The 23,860-nt window shown below is 42.8% G+C and overlaps 1 protein-coding gene across 6 annotated transcripts in view; it reads right to left on the bottom strand.

Moving 5' to 3' along the window:
- The window catches only part of mid2 (midline 2), a 155,265-nt gene that overhangs the window by 43,955 nt on the left and 87,450 nt on the right, over positions 1 to 23,860 (bottom strand). For 5 of the 6 annotated variants that reach the window (XM_039618942.1, XM_039618952.1, XM_031752906.2 and 2 more), the window contains 2 exons: positions 15,601 to 15,666; positions 13,746 to 13,841 (listed from right to left, as the gene is read on the bottom strand). In XM_039618942.1, coding sequence (XP_039474876.1) covers positions 13,746 to 13,841; positions 15,601 to 15,666 — 162 coding nt within the window. The remainder of the gene's footprint in view (positions 1 to 13,745; positions 13,842 to 15,600; positions 15,667 to 23,860) is intronic. The other variant, XM_039618954.1, reaches the window with a different exon arrangement.

Raw genomic sequence — 23,860 nt, 5'->3', positions numbered from 1 at the left:
TCAAAATCTCTGTGGGCAGGGACTGCAGTTTTGGTAGCCCCAAATAAAATTAGCCGAATAAAAAAATCTCTGGTAGCCCTTCATTAAAGTATAATATGTAACGAAGCAAAACATTAATCAAAAAAATTGTTGAAACACAAATTACAACATTGTATAAAAATTACAATCATCAACTCAAATACTTGCTAATTGAACAGAAATTTTATGAACTTGTAAGAACGCACTCACAGAGCCTGAATCGCTCAGTGGCGATCTCTCTGCAAAGACTGCTAAATCAACCTCTCAACATGTTTCAGGTTTATTTTCAGTATGTTGTGTTGCAAGCTTGCTGCTGAAACAGATAATGCATTTCTTGCTTGTCATGTTTGCACTTGTAAGCTAACGACTGATAAAAAGCGATGTCAGAGGAATTGCACTGTTTTTGCGCTAAATGATCGTCACTCACCAATCTAGTGCTGCCGTTCACCTCCTCAACACACCGTTCGCGGCGATCGCAAAGTGAAAGCTAAAAAAACAGAGCGCAAATTCAAACGCGATGTCACATATTGACAGTGGCTCATCGATGCCAATGACATAATTACTCAGCTACATTTCAGAACTAAAATATAAAGAATGCAAAAGCATTGACATATTTTCCTTCCTATGATAGCGACTGATAAGGCGGGCAGAGGGCTGATGATAGATTTTGGTAGCCCGACTGGCAAAAAAATCGGTAAACGCGATGTCCACATATTGACGACATAATTACTCAGCTACATTTCGAAAGAATGCAAAAGCATTGACATATATTTTTCCTTCCTATGATAGCCCGGCGGGCAGGGCTGAGATAGATTTTGGTAGCCCGACTGGAAAAATCGGTAGCCCCGGACGCCCTGCGACTTGCGAGCCCTGGACTGGGAGCACTTTCTGTTACAGCTTGGCCGCAACGTTATAATAGTGGGGTTTTAGTGTGAAAGCAAATATAATGTGGAAATAATTACAACTTTATTACAAAGTAACATCCAAATAATAACCAAGGAATATCTTGTATGAACAATGGATCTAGCAGAGTGGTACTAACTTTAAATTTGTGTAATTGGGTAATAACAAGACCAAACGGGGATAATAATGACAATATAAACATATGCCTTTAAAGCAGAACCAATTATTAATCATACAGTAATATATAAGGTAACCATATGATGACCAGCTAGAACTAAAATGGTAACATTAGTGCTGGAATTAATTGAACCTTATGGCGCCATTATTCTTCTTTGCTTGAAGGTTATCATGTAAACATATTTAATTCTGAGGTGTATTGCTTGGAAACATATGGCAGTTTCTATGCAATAACCAGGACTCAAGCAGGCTGAATGAAAGATGTCTGGTCATTTAGGTAATAACTAAGAATTATTTTTCAAACGTCAAAGGCAACAATTAAGTGATGACTTCAAGATTATTAATAGTGCGGGTTTACAGAAGGTGCAAACCACTGGTTACACTCAAAAACAAAAAGACTTTGCCTGATAAAAACAAAAACAAAGATATTTTTTTACAAACTACCTATAAACAGTTTTGAAATGTGAAGTCGAAACACATATCCAACTCTCCTTTTCTAAAAACTGGTAATAAGCAGAGAGACAGTATTTTAGGTGTTGTCAATCATCAGGAGGTGAGCTAAACTCAAAACGAGTCTTTGCTTGTTAAATTCCCCCAATTCTGAGATTCAGCATTGCAATTTCTCACTGTGCTGTCATTTTAAGAAAATCCATTGACTGCAGACAAATGAGATGAATTGTGTGTGTGAGTTTTAATGATGCTGCATTGCTCATTCAATCTTGAAAATGCTATTTGCTTTTGTCACAGAAAATCTCACAGCTGAATCATCATAATAACATCACAAACACAGCAGCGAATGCAGCTAAATTACCCGCCCACCTTGACATTACAAAATCCCAACTTGTTTTCTTAAACTGCAAATCTTTACAAATGCATACTGTGTTAACAAGCACTGCTCACGCCCACACTGATGTATTTTAAATTCTAGTTAACAAGCAAAGGTTTCACCGCATATCAACTGTGGCAGGAGTGGTAAATGATTTACAAAATGTCTAACAGATCTTGTAGATTTCAGATTGATATACATCAAGAAAAGAATTAGTCTTTGATCCGAGAAAATTGTTGAAACAGGTATATACAAATCCTGTTGTGCTGTACATTAGTCTTAAGCCACCCCTCATTCCTTTATATTTTGCTAGGAAAATGGGTGCACTGATTTACTGAAACATGTCCAAACATACATATTATATAAGAAAAAACAATTACAGCAAGCTAGAAAGTCAATACTTGGTACGACCACCTTTGTTCTTCAACACAGCCTGAAATCTCTTAAGCAAACTTTCTTATAATTTCTTTAAATAGTCTTCAGGAATAGTTATCCAGGCTTCCTGAAGTGCATTCCAGTGCATTCCAATGCTGAAAAATGAAACTGAATTCATCACTGCATAGGACCTTATATCCTTTTGTGTAATTTGGAATTCCTTATCCTTTGTTCCCCGTTTTCCTTCCTTATGAAAGGCTTCTTGACAGCCACCCTTCTTCTGAGACCATTTCACTCTCACTTGGTGTTTGCTCTATCTGCGGTAGAGTATCACTTCCTGTTCCCGTTACAACACATAGACCTTCGCACCCTTGGAAAACCCATAGCTAGCCAGGCCCCTGTAGCTGGTGCACTTGAAGGTAGCGTTAGTTCTTCCCCTGGCAGACTGTTCCGAGCACCCGGGAACACAGGATGGCTGGCTTAAATTGCTGGCTGTCTCAATGGTGTCCAAAAAATGGCTTTGCTTTATAGATAATTGAGAAACCTTTTGGGGGAAACCTGTTCTTGTTAGGAGAGACTGCATCTATCCCAATTTGGATCGAGCAGCTCTCACTTCTACAAATCTGGCCAAATTTAATAACCCCCCCCCCCAAAATCTGACTATCCAGAGTTGGGATCAGGAAGCAGAGTTGCAGACTTACACGCCTCTCTGTAGCTTCTCTCCTCCTGCTATCTCCCCAAAACCCCATCCCCTTAGAGACTGTGTCAAAACAAAAAAACAAACCAAAAATCAGCAAAAAATTATTTAAACACAAAAAAATCACAAAGAGAGAACAATACTGTATCCACGACTGCACCAAAGAGTAAAACAGCGAAATGTGGATTATTAAACATTAGGTCTGTCACGGTCCAGGGTCGGTTCGGCCCAGCATTTTGAGTTTCTTATGTCTTGGTTTATTTTTGCTTTAGTTCTTCTCTGGTGATACTGTTTTGATTATAATTATATTCTGTTTCTTTAGCTATCTGTTGATAATGATGATTATTATTGTTTGAGTTCTATGTGTTATATTTGGCCTGCCTTTGAGTCTGCGTCTGTGTCTCTGTCTGTCCATGGTGTTACTGTGTCTGCTCATGAGTCTGCTTGTCAGGTTCAGTGTCCTGTCTGGTTCTCCGTGTCTGTTAGTTCCTGTTTTATTCTGAAAGTTCTTGTCTCATGTCAGTGTGTTCAGTTTCACCTCTCCCCTGTCTCGTTAGCCTAATTTCCCCCAGCTGTGTTTCCCTCCTGTTGCTCATCCCCTAATTACTCCCTCTGTGTATTTAAGCCCTGTGTTTTCCTGTGTTCACTGCCGGTTCGTCTGTTTTACTCCATGTCCGTCTGCAGAATCCTGTGTAACCCGGTGTTCAGTCTGCGTCTCTCCGCCATCTTTCTTTGTGCTTTTTGTTCCTCCTTCCGTGAGTGTTTGGTTTAAGTTGAGTTCTTTAGTTTTCCCCAGTTTAGGCTTGTTTACTCCCCGCTCTGCTCCTCCTGTTTTTGTCACCTTATCACCTCTGTAAATAAACATTCACTCGCACCCCGGCCAGTGCCTGCATTTTGGATCCTTTTCCCAATTCACCACACGACTGCTGCTCAGCCGTGACAGTACGACGCGACCACAAGATGGATCCAGCAGCTTTGTCTGGGGAGAGCGACCTCGCACGCATCCAACGCCTGATGGACTGGGTAACCCACACCACCAACGCAAGGGCAAAAGTGGTGGGGTTAAAAGCCATCGAGGCGATCCTGGGAGGAAATCCCTACCTCTGCCAGCTCAAGGGGGTTACGGACTTAATCTCTGAGTTGCATAAAGCCCGGGAGGCGGTGCAAGCTCGGGAAGTAGCGGATTCTGCTCTGCAACAGCGGACTACGACCGTCCCGAAGCAGCTGTCTCAGCTTCACCCACCGGAGGTTTCACGGCCTGACCCGCCGGAGGTGTTGCCCTGCCCGTCGGAGCCGTCAGCGGTGGGGAAGCAACGATCGCGCCGCCGGCGCTTCACCCCACAGCCGGATTCGGGAACTACTGTGCGACCAGCTGTGGTGAGTTCAAAGGACGCTGGTGCTTCTGAGACTGTGTTTTCTGGGGCTGTTCATGGTGAGAGTAGAGACAGTACACGGCGCTTACCTACCTTCGTGGTAACTGACCTCTCACAAGTTGGCATTTTCAAAACATCCATAACAGTAACTGACTGTGTTTCATCCATTCCACCACCAACTCCAGTCTCACTTCAACCAGTACATCAGCCTTTAGCCAGTTCATTAGCCCAGCCTGCATCTATTCCATTAGCCCGGTCACCTGCTCCCTCCATACTGGAGGCTATGTCTGTGCCACCCATTCTGAATCCCGTTCCTAGCACCCATTTAAAGCGGAGAGACAAACCCATTAAAACAACTGCAGTTTCTCAGAAACTGGCTAATTTAGAGACTGTTACTCGCCCCAGGGCCTCCCAGAGGCTGAGTTTCTGCCTTCAGCCGACTCTGGACCCCTGGAGGCCAAGACGCCAGCTAAGAACTGCACCGTGCCAGTGCTGCCTGGGCAAAGCCAGTGCCCTGCGTGGTTTCAGTTACCGGTGTCTCTGCCAGAGGTCTTAGCACCTGCTGGTCCTGTTCTGTCCCTGCCAGAGGCCCGTGTGCCTGCTGGTCCTGTTCTGTCCCTGCCAGAGGGCCGTGTGCCTGCTGGTCCTGTTCTGTCCCTGCCAGAGGCCGTGTGCCTGCTGGTCCTGTTCTGTCCCTGCCAGAGTCCTGTGCCTGCTGGTCCTGACCTGTTCCTGCCAGAGGCCCGTGCGCCTGCTGGTTCTGACCTGTTCCTGCCAGAGGGTGCGCCTGCTGGTTCTGACCTGTTCCTGCCAGAGGCCGTGCGCCTGCTGGTTCTGACCTGTTCTGCCAGAGGCCGTGCGCCTGCTGGTTCTGACCTGTTCCTGCCAGAGGCCCGTGTGCCTGCTGGTTCTGCTCTGTGTTATCCAGAGGCCCACGTGCCTGCTGGTTCAGCCCTGCGTGTGTTAGGGGCCCCTGTGCCCACTGGTTTTTGGACTGTTTTTGCTGGGGGGCCCGAGGAGCCCGTCCAGCCACCTGCCTCGTCTGCTGGGGGGCCCGAGGAGCCCATCCAGCCTTCTGCACCGTCAGCTGGAGGGCCCGAGGAGCCCGTCCAGCCGCCTGCAGCAGCTTCATCCTCGCCGCCTGCAGCAGCTGCTTCATCCACGCCGCCGCCGCCGCCAGCAGCAGCTGCTTCATCCACGCCGCCGCCGCCTGCCAGCAGCAGCTGCTTCATCCACGCCGCCGCCGCCGCCAGCAGCAGCTGCTTCATCCACGCCCGCCGCCGCCAGCAGCAGCTGCTTCATCCACGCCGCCGCCAGCTGCAGCTGCTTCATCCACGCCGCCGCCAGCTGCAGCTGCTTCAGCCTCGCCGCCGCCAGCTGCAGCTGCTTCATTCAGCCGCCGCCAGCTGCAGCTTCTTCATCACGCCGCCGCCAGCTGCAGCATCCACATCGCCAGCTGCAGCCTCCAGTCATCAGCCTCGCCTGGTCCAGCCTCCGCCTCCGCTGCAGCCTCCGCATCAGCAGTCTTCTCATCAGCCCGCATCAACTGCTGCATCCACATCACCGCCTGCAGCATCCACATCACCGCCTGCAACAGTCCCGCTGCCGTCAGGTTCCGCCTCTGTGTCTTCATCCACGTTTGGTCCAGCTTCATCTCCGCCCTCGTCTGGCCCAGCCTCCGTCTCAGCTTCACCTGGTCCAGCTCCCGCATCAGCAGCCTCATCACGCCTGCTGCAGCGCCTGCTGCTTCCACGCCGCGCCAGCCGTCTCCGTCTCCGCTTCCCGCCGCCAGCTGCAGCGCCTCCGTCTCCGGCTTCCACGCCGTCGCCTTCTGCAGCGCCGTCACCAGCCAGCGCCTGTCTCCGGCTTCACGCGCCTGCAGCGCCTCCGTCTCCGGCTTCACACGTCGCCTTCTGCAGCGCCGCCGCCAGCTGCAGCCTCCGTGGCCTCATCGCCGCCAGCTGCAGCCTCCGTGGCCTCATCCTCGCCAGCTGCAGCCTCCGTGGCCTCATCCTCGCCAGCTGCAGCCTCCGTGGCTTCATCCTCTTCACCCGCTTCACCCACGCCGTCGTCGGGTCCAGCCTCCTCATCCGCTTCACCCACGCCGTCATCTGGTCCAGCCTCCTCCGCCTCAGCGTCAGTCCGGCTTCAGCATCATCAACCGCGTCGCCCGGTCGGCTTCAGCATCATCAACCGCCGTCGCCCGGTCCGGCTTCAGCATCATCAGCCGCCGTCGCCCGATCCGGCTTCAGCATCATCAGCTTCGTCTGGTCCAGTCTCCGCCTCGCCTGGTGGTGCGGGGGCCACGCAGCCTTCAGGTCCCCAACTGCCGCCTCAACATCGTCGGTCATCTGCCAGGCCGCTTGTTGGGCATCTTCGCCGCTATGGGCGACCTCCTGAACGTCGCCACTGCCTTCAGCGTGGCGGCCTCCGGACTTACATTGCCGCCACCGCTGCCGTGCGCACGGTCGGCCCCTGAACTGCTTTTCGCCGCTGCCGTCGCCGCCCGCGCGGTCGGCCCCCTGAACTGTCCCCTCGCCACTGCCTACTGCGTGGCTCGCCTTCCGACCTGCCCCGCTACCGCTGCTTTTCGCATGGTCGGCCTCGGAACTGAACTGTTTTGGCCTCCGGCGCTGTCGGCCTCCGGCGCTGTCGGCCTCGGTCGGCCCCTGAACTTGGCCATCTGGGCTTTTGGACTCTGTCCCTTTGGACTCTGGTCAGGTCGTTTTTCTGTTTTTGGTTTTTGGGGTCACGGTCCTGGTTCCTGTTGGGCTGTCTGGAGCCCAGGGTACTGAGTTTCGGTTATGGTTCGGCCCAGCATTTTGAGTTTCTTATGTCTTGGTTTATTTTTGCTTTAGTTCTTCTCTGGTGATACTGTTTTGATTATAATTATATTCTGTTTCTTTAGCTATCTGTTGATAATGATGATTATTATTGTTTGAGTTCTGTGTTATATTTGGCCTGCCTTTGAGTCTGCGTCTGTGTCTCTGTCTGTCCATGGTGTTAATGTGTCTGCTCATGAGTCTGCTTGTCAGGTTCAGTGTCCTGTCTGGTTCTCCGTGTCTGTTAGTTCCTGTTTTATTCTGAAAGTTCTTGTCTCATGTCAGTGTGTTCAGTTTCACCTCTCCCCTGTCTCGTTAGCCTAATTTCCCCCAGCTGTGTTTCCCTCCTGTTGCTCATCCCCTAATTACTCCCTCTGTGTATTTAAGCCCTGTGTTTTCCTGTGTTCACTGCCGGTTCGTCTGTTTTACTCCATGTCCGTCTGCAGAATCCTGTGTAACCCGGTGTTCTGCGTCTCTCCGCCATCTTTCTTTGTGCTTTTTGTTCCTCCTTCCGTGAGTGTTTGGTTTAAGTTGAGTTCTTTAGTTTTCCCCAGTTTAGGCTTGTTTACTCCCCGCTCTGCTCCTCCTGTTTTTGTCACCTTATCACCTCTGTAAATAAACATTCACTCGCACCCCGGCCAGTGCCTGCATTTTGGATCCTTTTCCCAATTCACCACACGACTGCTGCTCAGCCGTGACAAGGTCTCTTTTCTAGTCCCCTGTTAGTACATGAATTAATCTCCCACTACAGCTTGTTAATCAACCAAAGACCAAGACAGAGTTTTAATTCATTTGAAAACATGATGCTTAGCCTTGTCCACCATAGCTTGAAAAACTCAAGAAAAGTTTCATTTGCTGTTATCTATCGTCCACCTGTCTGTTTTTTGTCTGAATTCTGAGACTTTTTATGTGTTTAGTTCTCAGCTCAGATAAAATAATTATTGTGGGTGATGTTATCCATGTAGATACTAAAAATGACAGCCTCAGCACGGCATTCAATCTATAATTGGACTAATTAGAGGAAATGACATCACACTAATTTAGAACATCTTCATTTAGCCTTGAAATCCAGTTCACGGCTCTATAAAAAGCCCTCCGTAAAGCTGGACTTCATCATCATCATCATCATCATCATCATAACAGATGATCGGCAGACGAATGTGATATTTGAAGAGTTTCAGTCAGGTTTCAGAGCTCAGCACAGTACACAAACAGCTTTAGTGAAGGTTACAAATGATCTTCTTATGGCCTATGACAGTGGACTCATCTCTGTGCGTGTCCTGCTAGAACTCAGTGCAGTGTTCGATAGGACCGCTTTCTTCCATTTGCGCAAAATCAGAAACATTCTGTCTCAGAGTGATGCTGAAAAACTAGTTCATGCATTTATTACTTCTACGCTGGACTATTGTAATTCATTATTATCAGGATGTCCTAAAGCTCCCTGAACATCCTTCAGTTGATCCAAAATGCTGCAGCAAGATTACTGACAGGGACTCTAAATATAAAGCACATTTCTCCTATATTGGCTTCTTTTCATTGTTAAATCCAGAATCAAACTTAAAATCCTCCTCACATACAAGGTCTTGAATAATAATAATTTACTACTTTGAGGAAAAGTATAAAGACACGATTGATTGCTCAAAACTTTTAACTGTAATAATTACAGAACCGTGATAGCTAGAGCAATATATGACTTCCAACATTGGCTGCTGTAGCTAATATGGCATCTATCTTGTAAAGAGGGCTAGGCAAAGTTCAAAACAGTTGTTAACCTTTTGCTGACACTAGATCGGTTACATTTTGAATAAGCTCCATGCTCAATCCACTCCTTTGCTCGCTCATATTTCTCTTCATTTGTTCTGCCTCTGTTTGATTGGGCCTGATTCCGCCTGCTTCTTAGTGTCCCCAGTTTGCCTCTTTAAGTGTGACATGAAGTCCTCAAACAGATGCAAGGATTTAGCGTGACAGCTTTATCTCTGATGCTGTCCACAAATTCTGGGATAGCACCCAAAGATTTATGACATCCAGCTGGCACCTGGCTCTAAAAATGGGAGAGATGCTTTATGTATGTAATAGAGTAAAAGAAAATGCAACCGTGAGATCAAAGTAATGGATGTTATGTCAAAGAAAGGTGATAATTGGAAACGCTTCACCAAAGTGTTTATTTGCTAAGCAGATTGACTGCATTTATTTCTGTTTTTCGGGGTAACAACTTCTAACCTCTTGTCTTCTTTTACTTTTCAACAGAACAAAGTAACACAAACATCAATCACTACTAATTAAATTATCATGCCTATTATCAAAGGACACCCGTCATTATCTCTGCTAATCATATCTCAACACGCATTTGATGGATTACCATGAAAATTTATATGGACATCCATCCTTCCCAGACAGTGTGCCTTAATTTTCTTTGGTGATCCTTCTTCTATTTGATGCAAATAGCTCTATAATTATTAGATAGACTCTCTTCAAAATGAATTTTAATAACTTGCTGATGCTCTGACTTTCAGAAGCATCATGCGAAAAAATCCTCCATAAATGCCGTTTATGACTGAATACCTAAACGCCAATGAAGGCATGATAAAATATTAAACCAAGAAAACAAGATATTGTACAGCCTCAAAAAGCTGCTACAACTTTCACATTTTTGGGGGTCTTAACAGACAGCATCACCTGCCCAGGATGGATGAATGCTGAATGATATACATCCACTTTGAATGCACAGTATGGGCATCTGTTAAAAGCACAAACATACTGTAGAGCTTGCAATAAAGTAGAAATGTCATTAATCTATATACCATTAGCGCATTGTATTGATGCTCCCATCCTTAGTTAAAAGTGGAACTGCAAACGGCTTTAGAAATATAGCTTTAGAAATGATGCCAGAAGATGGTTCGATCTCTCTGGAGCTATTGTGGAGAGATAAAGGGAGATGAGACCTAATGCAAAGGATTAGGCAGCATTAGAGCCATCTCCATACAACTGATTCATATTCTGCACAGAGTGTGATCAGCTTCAGTGTAAACACACCTAGACAGGTCTCAGCTAAGGACTTACTGTTCGCTGTTTAATCAGTAGATATACATGTGTGAACATTTAAACCCACCAGGCTTCTGTCTGATGTGATTCTTTTTCCCATCAGTTTAATACGCACACAAGTTTAACACGATCCTAGGGGTTGGAAACACCCGCTGCTGTTTTTTACTGCTTCCTAGAAACAATGCTTACTCCACATTTAGCTGTGTCTGGGCTTTCTGGCTCTTAACGGAGCCAGAAAGCCCATTAGAAAGTTTTCCTCTTTATACAGCTGCCAGTGCAAGCACCTTGTAACCACACAGTCTCACGAGGCATAGCTGAACCATGACCTCGGCGAGGACAACTACTGTATAGAGAGCAAGATAAAGTGGGACAGAATGACAGAAAAGCTGATCAGCTGTCAAGTTACAAGATGAATTAAGAAGAGGGAGATATTAAATGCAAGAACTTCACTACACAGACAAAGTTTCAAGGGCACGGGCCTTTAAGGAAGCATTGTTAAAGTATGAAAGGGGAGGCTCTTTGGGAATTAAATAGAAATGTGCTGAAAATGAAATGGTAACAAAAGAATAAGAGCATCTCTTGAGATGCGTATTTGAAGAGGGTAAAAAGCTTTTACTATTACTCTAAAAAAAGCAAAAGAAAAGAAAAGAAAAGAAAAGAAAAGAAAAGAAGTGAGCTGGCTTAATATTAAACGGCTTACGGCTTAAAACATAGTTCGTGAATGAGAAAAGTAACGTGCAGGTAACAGATTGCATATTAGTCTTATTCAAAGCATTAACACAGCTTTCAGTCTGGCTCTGAATTCAGTTACTTCTGTCAGTGTATCAGTGTCTATTCAACATCAAAGTGGTTTTTAGGGAAATGCTCTTCACCCAAGAGCCTCAATGAGTCCCCCTTACTCTGCTGACTATTAATATCAAAGCATGAGTGAAAATGAGTGATGAGTGTTAACTAAACAAAAATCACTACAAATGCTTAAGAATCACATCAATGCTTTTAAAAAGCTCTGAACTCTATTCCGAATACCATTAGGCACAAAAATCCCACACCAAACCTTGTGGTGAGGATACTCGGAAAGAAGCATCCTACACATCATCAAGTCAGTGCATCTAAGACTGAAGAAACAGATAACTCCCCCGGAGAGAACCCCTGGAGGACAGGGCTGTATCGCTGCTGTGTGTGCTGACACATTGGAAGCTGATTCACACTGTGTTTGATCATTTCTTCGGCACCAATACAGTATGATGCAAACAAGGAGGAGAGAAATCCAGGTCATGCTTAAAGCCCTTCAGAGATTTCTTATTTTGTACACACTCCTCTCCCTTCACTAAAACTCTCACTTTTTTATTCTCTTTTTGTGCTGTATTGCATTATTGCTGAGCGTGTTCTTCTACACACTGCCTGCATCTCTTTTTGCAGAATAAAAAAAAGGATCACTGCTAGTCACACTAACATTCACGTCTTTTTATCCCATTCTCTGTTCCCATTGCACTGTTAACCTCTTGTCTTTTCGTTTTCTTTTTCCTTTCCCTCACCTCTACAGCCTCTAGTTTTCAGCCTTTCCACCGTTCTCCAGCTTCTTCTCCTCGCTTGCCCTCGCCTCTCTTCCTGGCACTCATAAAACGCCTCTGCGCCTTAATGTGTGCTCACCTGAAAACAATCCAGTCTCGCTCTTCCTTACGCCTCTCATAAATAAACAACTGTAGTCCTTTGACACTGACATCATATAGGCAGAATAGCTCCAAATGAGTGGAAAACGTATAGTTTATTTCAATAATTTGCTTAAGAGTTGGTGAAGCATGTTCTTCCCCATGCAATCTCTCCTCATTACTTTTTGATGAATAACTGATGAGACTGTGCTGCTGTCGTGGCGGTGGCTCAACATTGGTATGCAGACAAAGACGAAACAGAGACGGGGTTTTTTTCTCATGCCATGCACTGTTGACGAACAGTTTGTCTGCACTTAATGAATCACCCAGCAATCATTTAATTTTGATTGGGTGAGCGGCTGCATGAGTTGCTGTTCATGGACCTCAGAGTGACTCTGAGAAAATGGAGTCATGCCCGGCTGGTAAGAAATGAACTACGCAGAGAGTGATGGCGGCACTAAAATGCATTTGTCCTCTGCAGCCATTAATGTCAAATCTCACAGAAAATGATGGTGTTTATTAAGAGTGAGTGTGCACAGACAGAAAGCATGAGCCTGCGTGTTTGTGTGCGAATGTGTTAGTAATGCTCAGCTGAGAAAACACTAGAACTCTCTGACTGGCTTTGAACAGTACCTCCATTAAATCATAGCAGAAGCCCAAATGGAAGAGGTCAACAGTGACAAGACTGACTCAGGTATAATTTTGTGCACACAGGTACCGGTTCACACTAGGACACCGGAGCGCCAACACTCTTTGAAGGTTGTCGTTTAATCGAACCGGGGGGGAGCTGTGACACATTACCACCTTGTGACAAGTCAGATAAAGCTTCCACTTTGGAGATATATACCATTTGACAGATAATCTTATCTGATTTGCTGGCAAGCATAAATTTCTTGTGTGGGTGGTGCCAGTAAGAATTAAACTGTTGAGTAATGCAACAGTAATTCATCCGTCCTAAAAATCAAATTCATCGCAGTGAGATTAATTGGAAGCCAAGAGTTCAAGGAAGAACCTAAGCAGTATTGGAAGCCAAAGCTGAGACAGTAAAGAGGCACACAATCAGAATTTATGATACAGTTAAAGCTTTACATTAAAGTGGTTGCACCTTGAAAATTGAACTTTTAGTTTTGGCTTTGCTCAAGTGGTCATCTCAATCAGTGTTTGAAGTTGTGTGAATGACATAACTAACCCTTTTAAAGGTCTGAAAGTGGATGGTTGCTGATAGCTACTCTTTTGTTCTCGAGTGTTCTTCAGTCACTCTGAAACTGAAACTGGTATCTATTATTTCCATTTTCAAAGTGCTGTGCCTAATCACTTATCATATTGATGGTCAAATGACATAACACGATCACTGTGACACATTTGTTATTAATTTGCTGCTGTGTACTTTCCTCCAACTCTTTAAAAATGATGCAGACCTTTTTATGACAACACTGTACGAGCCTGGCATTCACTTACAGTGTTGGGATTAATCAATATTTGATCAGTAGCTGGTGAAGGAACTGAAAGAATTGAATTCGTATTTTAATGCTGGCAAAGTCACGGTTATGATCCAGCAGGAGGCAGGAAAATAATGAAATAAAAAGAGGCTTAGACTCAAATATAGATAGCTTCAGTGGTGTGTGGTGCGGCGCTGACTTGGAAATGCTTATTTCCACCCAGCAGAACTCCCCTCATTAAGAATCTTTAGCAGCTCCGAGGCTGTTATCTTGTTGCTGACACTGACCTCTGACTGTGCTATGATACCTGGCGACAAGCAAAACTACTTTTTCCATATGGAAGTCATACTTTCCTGAGTTACAATTAAGAGAGACCATTTGCATTTTATTCAAAAATTAAAAGACATAAAGATATGTTACATACCTCAACCTGCTGACAGATTTGAATGAGCTTGGCCATTTGGTTCTCCAGCTCACTGTTCCTCTTCACCAAGTTGGTTAGGTTGTTCTCCAGAGTTTGCTGTTTGGAGGGAGCAGGAGGATTGGCATGATTAGTGTGTATTACCTTCACTGTGTGCAGTTTTGCTTATAAATAAATACATAAATACTGTTATTGTATTGTTTAGCTAAACCATTAAGCTTAAGACACTACAGAAGAACAGAGTGATTAGAAAATTTCTTAATATCTGTTTACGAGGGTGGGTAGCTCCTTATGTTTGATTTAGTAGAGTTTTATGCTGGATGCTTCCTGATTTAAAAAAACAAAAACCAAACAAATAAAATAAATTATAAAAACATCAAAAGTTTTGAACTATATGAATCTGCAAGGGGAGTCATATCTGTACAAAATTACTTTGGTAACATCTCTGGTGAAGCCTGTGACATCAGTGCTGGTTCATGAGTTCATATTTATGTCTCCTGCAGTCCCAATGAAACCCGTATGTCTGCACGTGGCAAAGACAATACTCTATCATATAGCACTAAATTAAAGGTAACTGTGAAAATATACCTTCTGTGAAATCACAAGAAATTTCTACAACACTGTTTTACTCCTTTTTTTTTTATTATCTCCACATCCCCCAAGACTTTCTTTATAACATAAGACATTCATGCAAAAATATTTCTTCAATAAACTGTAAACGACTTCAAAAAATTAATCCAAATATCTATTATGGTCTGTGAAGTACAATTTAAAAAATAGTTGCAGAAGGGAGAGTGTCCATCACAGTAGCCATGCACTGACGTCTGAACCGTGTTGAACAATGTTACATGCGGCGCGAAATAAGAAATAATCATCAGTTTTGAAAAGGTTAAAAAATCTAAAAATAATCTGCAGATTTTACACACAATAATTAAAATGACTTTAATAGCTGAATTGCTGCAAATGCTACAGTAAATATTAGGTTTCTAAATGATTATCATTGAATAAGAAGCAGCCAAAGTAGGTTCTGATTTGGTAAGTTAACTCTTTCATACGTCTTCCTGTATTTTTGCTTTTTATGCAGCCACAAGTGCTTATACAGCAGTTTTATTTACTACAAAACTCTTTGATCTCACGATTTAACTTAGCCACATCTCACTTTAAACCACGAAAATAACTATGTGATCGCTGAAAAAAATGAAACCAATCAGCCTCAAATGGCAACTTTTAATGATCAAACGCTCAGTTACTATCCCTTAACTGTGACTGCTTTTCAGATGTAAAACAAAAGACACGCACGCACAAACATGTTCACTCAAACACATATGCAGGATAAAAGACCAAAATGGAAACAAGCAAATGGGAAGTCAGAAATAGAACTCCCATTCAAAGGAAACAGATCAGCGATGGTGGTGACGAGCATCAAAACAACATTAGCAGCTGCGACGAGAACAACAGAACAAAGCAGAAGACAAGCGGCGGGTGTTTGAAGTATCTCTACTCATGCAAGTAAAGGGGAGGTGGCCTGTACAAGCACCTGGCCGCGTCTGAATGTCTTACTGTCTGTCTGCTCCTCCGTGCGTCTGTCTTACTGTCAGGCATCCTCTGTGCTCTCCAATATCTCTCCTACCTGCCACTCAGCCTGATGTACGCCTACCTGTTGTCTGTTTGACTTTGCACCTACTTAATTATTCACCTGCCTGCTTATCTCACTTCTTGCCTCCCTTCCTTATCCATCCAGCTATCTACTTATGTGCCTTTCTGTCCCTCTGTGTCCCAGCGGTGGGAATAGTCGAGGAAGGGAGAGGGAGGGGTGGAAGGGTGGGGGGGTTTGTTAAAAGGCAGCCAGGGAACTCACCGCAGCGCTTGTCTTTGAAGCCTCCATTACTGCATCTGACACTCTGCCCGGGCTCACCTGATAAGCCTATGAACACACACATACACCTACATAAGTGCACACATAAACACACACACAGATAAGCCTGCGTCTGCCAGCTAAACGCACAGCAACTGATGAGGAGGACTCCTTTCTCACGAAGCTGCCACAAACACTTTGGAGGTTTTCTTGAATGCAGATGAGACAGTGCAGCGTACAGTGTGCACAGCAGTAGTGTTGGAGTTGCATCACTGGAACGAGAATTTGGTTGTTGTGCCGCAGCGCCTCTGTGTGTGTGTTTGTTTATTGGGGAGTTTGAAGTGGAACATCAGTGAGTGGGGACAGATGGGTCATTAATTAGCAAGCTGGAGACAAGATGATTAATACATTAGAATACAGCTGCCCCCCCCCATGCGACAGCAGTCGAAAGACACTCCTTTGTTCTCTACATACGTACGTGTGTTTTCTGTATTTTACATGTGTTAGGCCTGCATATGGTCAGAGACATATGTATGTCTCCATGTATACAGATGATGTTAGTTTATACTTTGTAGGGTGAATATGAGACACTAAACACTTGTGTTTACGCAAGCATTATACTGTGGTCAGTATGGCGATGGGGCTCTGCCTTACTTGTAGCCCACGCCTTATAGGCGGGCAAGTTGACAGAGAGAGAGAGAGTGATAGAGGGAGGCAGAGCAACCATCAACAACACACATTTAACAAATTATTAAAACACTCAAGGGACATCAAAGATAACCAAACCCACTTGAGCTGGAGCAGAGAAAAACGTAACACAAAACATGTAGAAATAGAAGCATAAAAGGGTGGAATGAGTCAGAACATGCATATGTGGCAGAGTTAAACAGCAGCCCAATCAATGACAGCATTTTTTTATGTCTTTATCATTTAAGTTATTTAATATCATGTCAGTTTGTATCATTCTGTCTGAAATGTACATCATCATCAGAGTCATGAAACACCGGACAGTGGAAGAAGTAAACAGGTCTCACTTCCAACTCATTACCTATGACTGCAACATTTTTTTTAAGAAGCAGCATTTAAAAAAAAAAATAAATCAAAACCATATTTTCTTAAAGTTAACCAGGTACTTCTGTTCCCTTAACCTAATCAGTGAGTAAAATGAAAGTAACATGAGAGTGAAAATGAAGAAAACAGCTTGAAAAACAAAAATCTCTCAATGAGAAGACAAGCCACGGTCTCCTGGTTGAAAAGTTGGTTTTTATTTTCCACCACCATCACTATCCTGTCTCCAGATGTGAACAGCTGGGGCCAAAGAATTACTGTGCCTATTTCTGCTGCACCAGCAATATCTGGACAGTTCGCTTTGGTTACTATGGAACAGCCACACTGATATGCCAGGAACTGGGTGTAAATATTAAATAGCAAGCCATAACTTGTGTTATTACCAGCCTGAGACAGATCTATAGACAGCAGTAGCCACTTTGATTATTTTGCTATATTGAAATCTATTAAGCGTAAAACCTATTGCATATATTTACATATAAAAAAAGGGGGCCATTGCCGAGACAGAGAGGTAGAGAAAATAGAGTGGAGGGTTATTAGAGTGGAACAAGAAGAAATCAAAGCCAATGCGAGAGAGATGAGTTACTGCTTTTTAGTTGCTTGAAGCATGTGATGGGCCTGCAGGGGTAGATGGTGTTATTTGCATGAGGTAATATCATTCATTCACAGACTCAGCTTTAGACATAGCATGTCATGGCAGTGAATAGAGAGAGTGTAACAGAGATAGGAGGGGCTGACGGGAGGGAAATAGGGACGAGTCTCATGCTGAGGGGGGAAGCTTGGCAGGCTAGCAAACAGGCTTCTAATTCGGTCATCATTCAGTATGTTCTGTTTTTCTGTTTTCCATTAGTATGACTTTCATTAGTATTCAGTAGCTTTCTCTTCATTTTACATCACAATAAGTATGCTCTCCCGCTAATCTGACTTCCTGTCTCCTCCCTTGCTTTGTTTCTTACTTCTTCAGTATTTATTCTCTCCGTCCCGGCCCCGCTGCAACAGCAGCTGCTGACAGCCCATCATCTCAGGTTAGAACAACACCCCCTCATATGACATCACTATGTTGAGGGGCTCCCGGGTCTCATTCCTGCACAGATGATCCATTTCTCTTGGGAGGGATCCCTATTTATACTAGAGTAGCTAGACAGCTGCGGGAGAGGGGCCGTGGAAATAGAATGATGCCTTTTTCTTACAAGGGAGTTGAGTATGATGAAGGGTTTACTGAACTCACTCACTCAACTTTGACTGCTCTTAAAGCTAAAACTAGTCATCATCATTCATAGTCACATTACCACTAAGCACTGAAGTTGCACAGAAACACAGTCCACGGTACAAGATGACAATCCAAACACTGTGTGTTGTCTTTCAATCACAGCGGAACCACAACACATCTGTAAATAGCAATTTCTGAAATTGTAAGACTTAATCTAAAGACAGCGCAAAGCGTTTACTATACTAACAGTTACTGTGGTTTTTATTTTATTACAGCATAATGCAATCATAAGAAGAACCTGTTACAATGAAAGAAGAGACCAAGGTGCATGTTTTAGAGACGTGTTTGCTTTTTTTAAGAGACCATTTTATGCTGAACTGCATCTTTTGCCTAATAACATGACACTGACCAGTAGCGGAATCTCTGGGTCGTTACAATGTAACAACAGAACAACAGCGCAACTCCCACCACAACAAAAATGAAACGGAATGCCCCGAGGCCAAGTATCTAACTTCAAAGTCTTTTCTTTTAATTAATTCAAGATCGTCCCACATGTACAAGAGAAATGGGACAGTAAGAGAGAGAAATGAAAGCAACAGAAAGAGGGAGAGATTAAACTTGAAAGAATTGAACAAGCTCACTTTACAGCTGTTGTTAACAAGAGGCTTTTCAGAATCTGGACGTGTCAGTAACACAAGCCTTCTGGGAAACGGGGTTTTTGTCTGAGGATAATATTTTATAGGGCAAAACCCTTGAGACTGATGGATTGTTGCATGGTATGAAATAGGGAGTTGCGCTTGTCTCCCTGCAGTCTAGGGTCCAGTTAATGAGACCTTCAGGGATGCTTAAAATCAGTTAAAATGTTAACTGTTTTTGTTTGTGTCTAACTTCCAAAAATCAGCACTTTAAAAACTTTTTTTTTACCTTTTACATTTAAGAGCTGTGTAATTCAATGTAAGGCTCTTATTCTGCTAGAAAATTTGAAATAAAGAAATAATTATGCAGAAAAAAAGAATGTTGAACAGTAAATGTAGTAGCTTTCACAGTGTTGCGCTGTAGTTCTGAATAGGATGCCACAGATTTCTGAACTCCAAATGAACTCATGTGACCTTCAAGCTACAAAAGACTGACTGAACATTTAAGAGATCTCTGAACAGTTGGGGGTAGAGCGATAAATGGGCGCAGACAGCTAGGAGATGCTTACTTTCATTTATAAGTCTTGTGGGGGAATTCAAATAAAGTTGCTCAGAAAAGAAAGGAACCTTGGGAAGTGTTTGGAAGGACGACTCTAATGCCACACTCAACTTGTTATGAATCCTAATTGTTTTTTTTCCCCTCTCTCAGGTTTATCATAAGAGAAATGGACAAAAATTCAATAGTAATTTAAATTTTAAGCTGCACGCAGGGATTAGGATCAAGAAATTTCTTGTTAGGTTTGAAATTGAATAATGGATTGTTATTGCAACTGAGAAGCACTGAGGAGGTTAGACACAAGCTGGCATTTGATCTTGTTTATAAGACTCTTTGATAAGCCATGAGCTTGTGTGTGCTTTTAGCTTTCCAATTATTTGTTTGGGTCAGGACCAAAATGACCCAGGACTACCAAAAACAAGCAGAATGCACATGCAGAAAAGGAATGAAATAGATGTGACGCAAAGTCTGCTATATCCTTGTCCGTTCCCAAATCTCCTGTTCCCTTTGGTAGACAATTTCATATCAGATTACCAGTAGATGACACTGTGATATTTAAATGCAAAGCGAGAGGAATTTAATGCTGTGGATTAGGGGTGCCTGGATAAAGTGGGGTTAGTACAAATCAGTGATATGGTTGAAGAGGATTAAAGGATCTTTCAGTTTCATTTCAATCAGACTACAATGGATTCGGGTGAAGCAGTTCTATTCAGTTTCATGGATTAATGCAGATGAAGCAAAATAACACATATGGCTGGAGTGGTCGTTTAATTTTGTTTAATATGATGCATACTTGTTGCATGCACTTTTAAATATAAATGACATTTTTCACTATGGGTATTTTTTAAAGAAGAAGAAGCAAGATCACAGTTTGAGTCCACCTGTCAGGTGGGGCTCTTCTGTGTGGAGTTTGCATGTGTGGTTCTGTCTGGGTACTCCCCCCCAGTCCAAATTGATGATTTTAAATTCTAAAAATGCCATAGATGTGAGTGATTGTCCAACTTTTTTTGTCCAGGTTGTACCCTGCCTCTTGCCCTGTGACAGGAGCAGGCTTCAATCCCAAAATCGTTTAAGTGGTTAAGAAAATTATTGAATGGCAATAAATCCCATATGTTCTGTGAAAACTGAATGTATCGTGCAGCGTCTTTGCTATAAATACTACAAGAATATCTGTAACTTTATAAAGTTATACGAGTTGCTATCAAAATATAACACGCCTAAGCCCATAAAAAATGAAATCTTACCTCATTTAAATTCGTATGCCATCCCCCTTCAAGGTTAATTCCCTGTGAAGCGCTGCACAACTTCCAGGAGATCTAAATGTAGATTGCTCCATGGCAAACCCACTCTGAGAGTAATGCAAAGCTTCACAAGGAGCTAGTCCTTGAAGAAAATAGCAGCCAAACACCAGGTATGTTATTTTCCATTTCCACCAGAGAGCTCCAACTCGTCAGCAAGACATACCGCTAAAATGAAATGAACATATTGGACCTATATGTGTTATTGCCAAATATAACACATGTAGGTCTAACTGACCAACAAAGCTGATTCAACTCTTATTTGAGCTTCGTTTGTGCCTGCAGTCCTCATCTGTTCTCTATTCTAATTTATTCTCGAACTACTTCTATTTCACAGACACCGAGGCCGGCAGTGTGCTATAAATCAGCAGGTAGAAGTGGATCTGTAAAATTGTTTCATCAGCCCAGTTGTATACTGTGCTGCTAATAGCAAAGCCTTGTTATCCACAGTAGATGATATCATTAGGTCGGTGATGCTGACTGTGGGCTAGATAAGAAATATTCCTGTCCTCAAGACAAGCTGTGGCCGACCACTGTGACTCCTGACTAAAGACATTATCGTCACCAGCTTGGTTGCTTTGTGTAGATAGAAGATGTAACAGAGCTATGGTAGAGCAAAAAAAAAGGAAAAGGAAAAAACATTTATATCTAAGACATTTTATAATTTACGGACGATACAGATATTAAAATGTTCTGAAAACAGAGAAGCAGCTCAGAACGAACATTCTAGCTATAACCAGAACAGCAAAGCCAAGGCGGCATGCCCGGTAATCTGTAGGAGACATCTGACGAGCATGTCTGGGTCTGTTTTGTTGCCTCGTACGCTTTACCCACAGATAACTGTCCAAACAATGACATTGTGGAATTAAATCAAGATATTTCCAGTAGAGATACAAAGTGGCTGGCTTGAGCAAAACAGATAATACTCTGTATCCAAATTCAAATGCCACGCCTCAGTACTTCTGATATTTGGACTTGTATAACTGAAGAATACGGAATAATAATAACACAGGATACGCCTGTAGCTGATCTTATTCCATTCACTGTGGTGAGCCAAGCTTAACAAGTCACAGTGCTTTCTCTATTGAACGCAAATATATTAAACTGATATTGATCTACTCTGCAAAAAAGGAAGAATTTCAAAAATGTTGAAGGATTCTTTTAGAAGCCAAAAGGGTTTACATCAATATGCTTCACATCTTAAACTCTAGGCTCTGACTGACAGCAAAATGAAGTCATCAGCAGGAAAGCTGCTCTATGACCACATAATCCAGGTTCAATATCTCAAACCAATGAACGTAAGTTCAAAGGAAATGTCCTTCAGCAACGCAGCAAAAAATACCTGCTGCCCCCACAGATAATGTCTTGTAGCTGAAGTTTACCTCTGGCCTCTTGATTCAACTAATCTTCATTTTTTTCTAAAATAAAGTTTACTCGACATGGCATTGTATACAAAAGGCTGAAATGCTATTTTTTAGGCTTTTGCCAACCACATTAGCTTTCCAATACACAACAAATCATTGCTCTTTTAAAACATGATTCTGACATTTTGACAGCTTTTCTTATTACATTTTTAAGGTGCATATGAGCTATTGAGTGGCTTGACTACATGAAAACTTTGTACATATACTCTAATCAATAAATACATGAGTCACTCACTTGAACCTTTTAGAAATATAGCTTCGTGGCTGCGTGCCACATGTAAGAAACATACCAGCTTGCTAGGATCTGAATGTTACTTGGCACTTTTCTTCCACCTCACCCCACCTTCCACCGCATAAGCCTTACAGTATGATAGGCTTCACTGTCTTCCTTTCTCCCTCAATGATTTCCACTGCAAATGGATTATATATTCACTTATTAACATGGCAGAAATGCCTGGTTAGCTCCCGCGTGAAAAACCAGACGAGGAACAGAAAGAGACATGACTGAGGAAAAAAAAAAGAGTGCCTAACAGCAAGAGAGAGTCACACAGACAGACAAGCACCATACAGCCACATTTCATTGGCTGTAATACAATTATGTAGCTGCTGGCTCGTTGGTGTATTCATATGACACGGTTATTCGTTTTGTCTTATTTTCTCAAATGCAATAACAGAAAGAACAGTTTGCTGAGTCTGAGTCACGCTGAGTGATGGGAACCCAGCGGCCGTTGTTTGGCTCTGTGTTTTTAAAACCCTGAGTCATTGCTACAATGAAAAATGCCACCATGTTTTCAGCACACTGCTGGCATCCACCAAATGTGTCTCCCAAAGACTGGATAAGTGAAAAAGAGAAAAAAAAGGGTCTTTTTTTTATCAGTGCAAGGTTTGTAGATTGCTTCTTTACTCTTGCATGTTGTTGTCTGTGTAGGTTCTCAGTCATCCAGGTCATGACAGTCTAAGGAACTTGGAAAGAAAGCGACTGGACGTCTTTAAGTTTTTTGACGATGTTTCACCTCTCATCCGAGGAGCTTCTTCATTTTTGCTCATTTTTGGAGAAACACATCTACTGTTTTTCCCCAATAAACATTTTATCTAAGATTCAAAGCAAGAACAGCTATAACTGCTTCAATTTCAAATGATATATTTTATAAAGGTTAAAATGGAAAGAAAATTCTAGAATTGTTGGGGTTTATTATATAACCATGAATATAAATATGAGTTTACTATATAACCATTACAGCTATTTAACATTCTGTTCTTAATGCTTTTTCATAAACAAACCTTCATAATTATTATGTTTAATTCAACAGTAATTAACAATTAGAACACAAACCATGAAAATAGTTTATTACAGACCAGTCGGGGCATTCAAAGCAGTGATAGGAAACCTTGTGTGTGTGGGGGACTTACAAATCTGCTTCCCACACTCACTGAAACGGCCCAGGTGTGTTTCTAATCTTATGACCTCTCAGCTGCTTTTTTAATCTCTGTTTTAATATCAGTTCATGCTCAGTTTAATCTCAGTAGGCTCACAATAAATTGATTGTAACGTGTTTATTATTAGATTATTTAGGTATACCGCGGCGCTTCGACATGCAGGTGAAAATGCTAGTCAAGGTTTTGCACCTGCTAGTGGTCTGTCTGTGTACTATGTATGCCTGCTCTATGTCATTCGTCATCTTTTGGGTCGCTTAGACTAAAGCAATGACATTTAGTGCAGTTTTTACTCCTGTCAAATGCTAACATGCGTCAAAATTTGACCCACACTGTATGTAAAGGTTACATACATCAATCATTAATAGACCTTATATCATTAGTGCATATAATGATGAAATATTTGTATTACTTTAGATTATTATGTGGTTTGCCAAGAGATTAAAATATTGAAAAAAAATCTAAACTGCTAAGTCAGGTACACAGCACCCACAGGGGGGTCAGAGAGACGTGCTGGGAACACCATCGCAAATATAACAGCCTAATGAGAAGCACAGCTGACACACAGACAACAGTAGCTGTAGCTAATAGTATTTTTCTTGTTTGCCAAGAAAAATACAGGCAAGCTGGTTGGTTTG

Source organism: Oreochromis aureus, linkage group 2 (assembly GCF_013358895.1).
Source record: "Oreochromis aureus strain Israel breed Guangdong linkage group 2, ZZ_aureus, whole genome shotgun sequence".
Classification (NCBI taxonomy): domain Eukaryota; kingdom Metazoa; phylum Chordata; class Actinopteri; order Cichliformes; family Cichlidae; genus Oreochromis; species Oreochromis aureus.
Note: the sequence above shows the minus strand (reverse complement) of the source record. Positions and strands in the feature narration are given on the sequence as shown.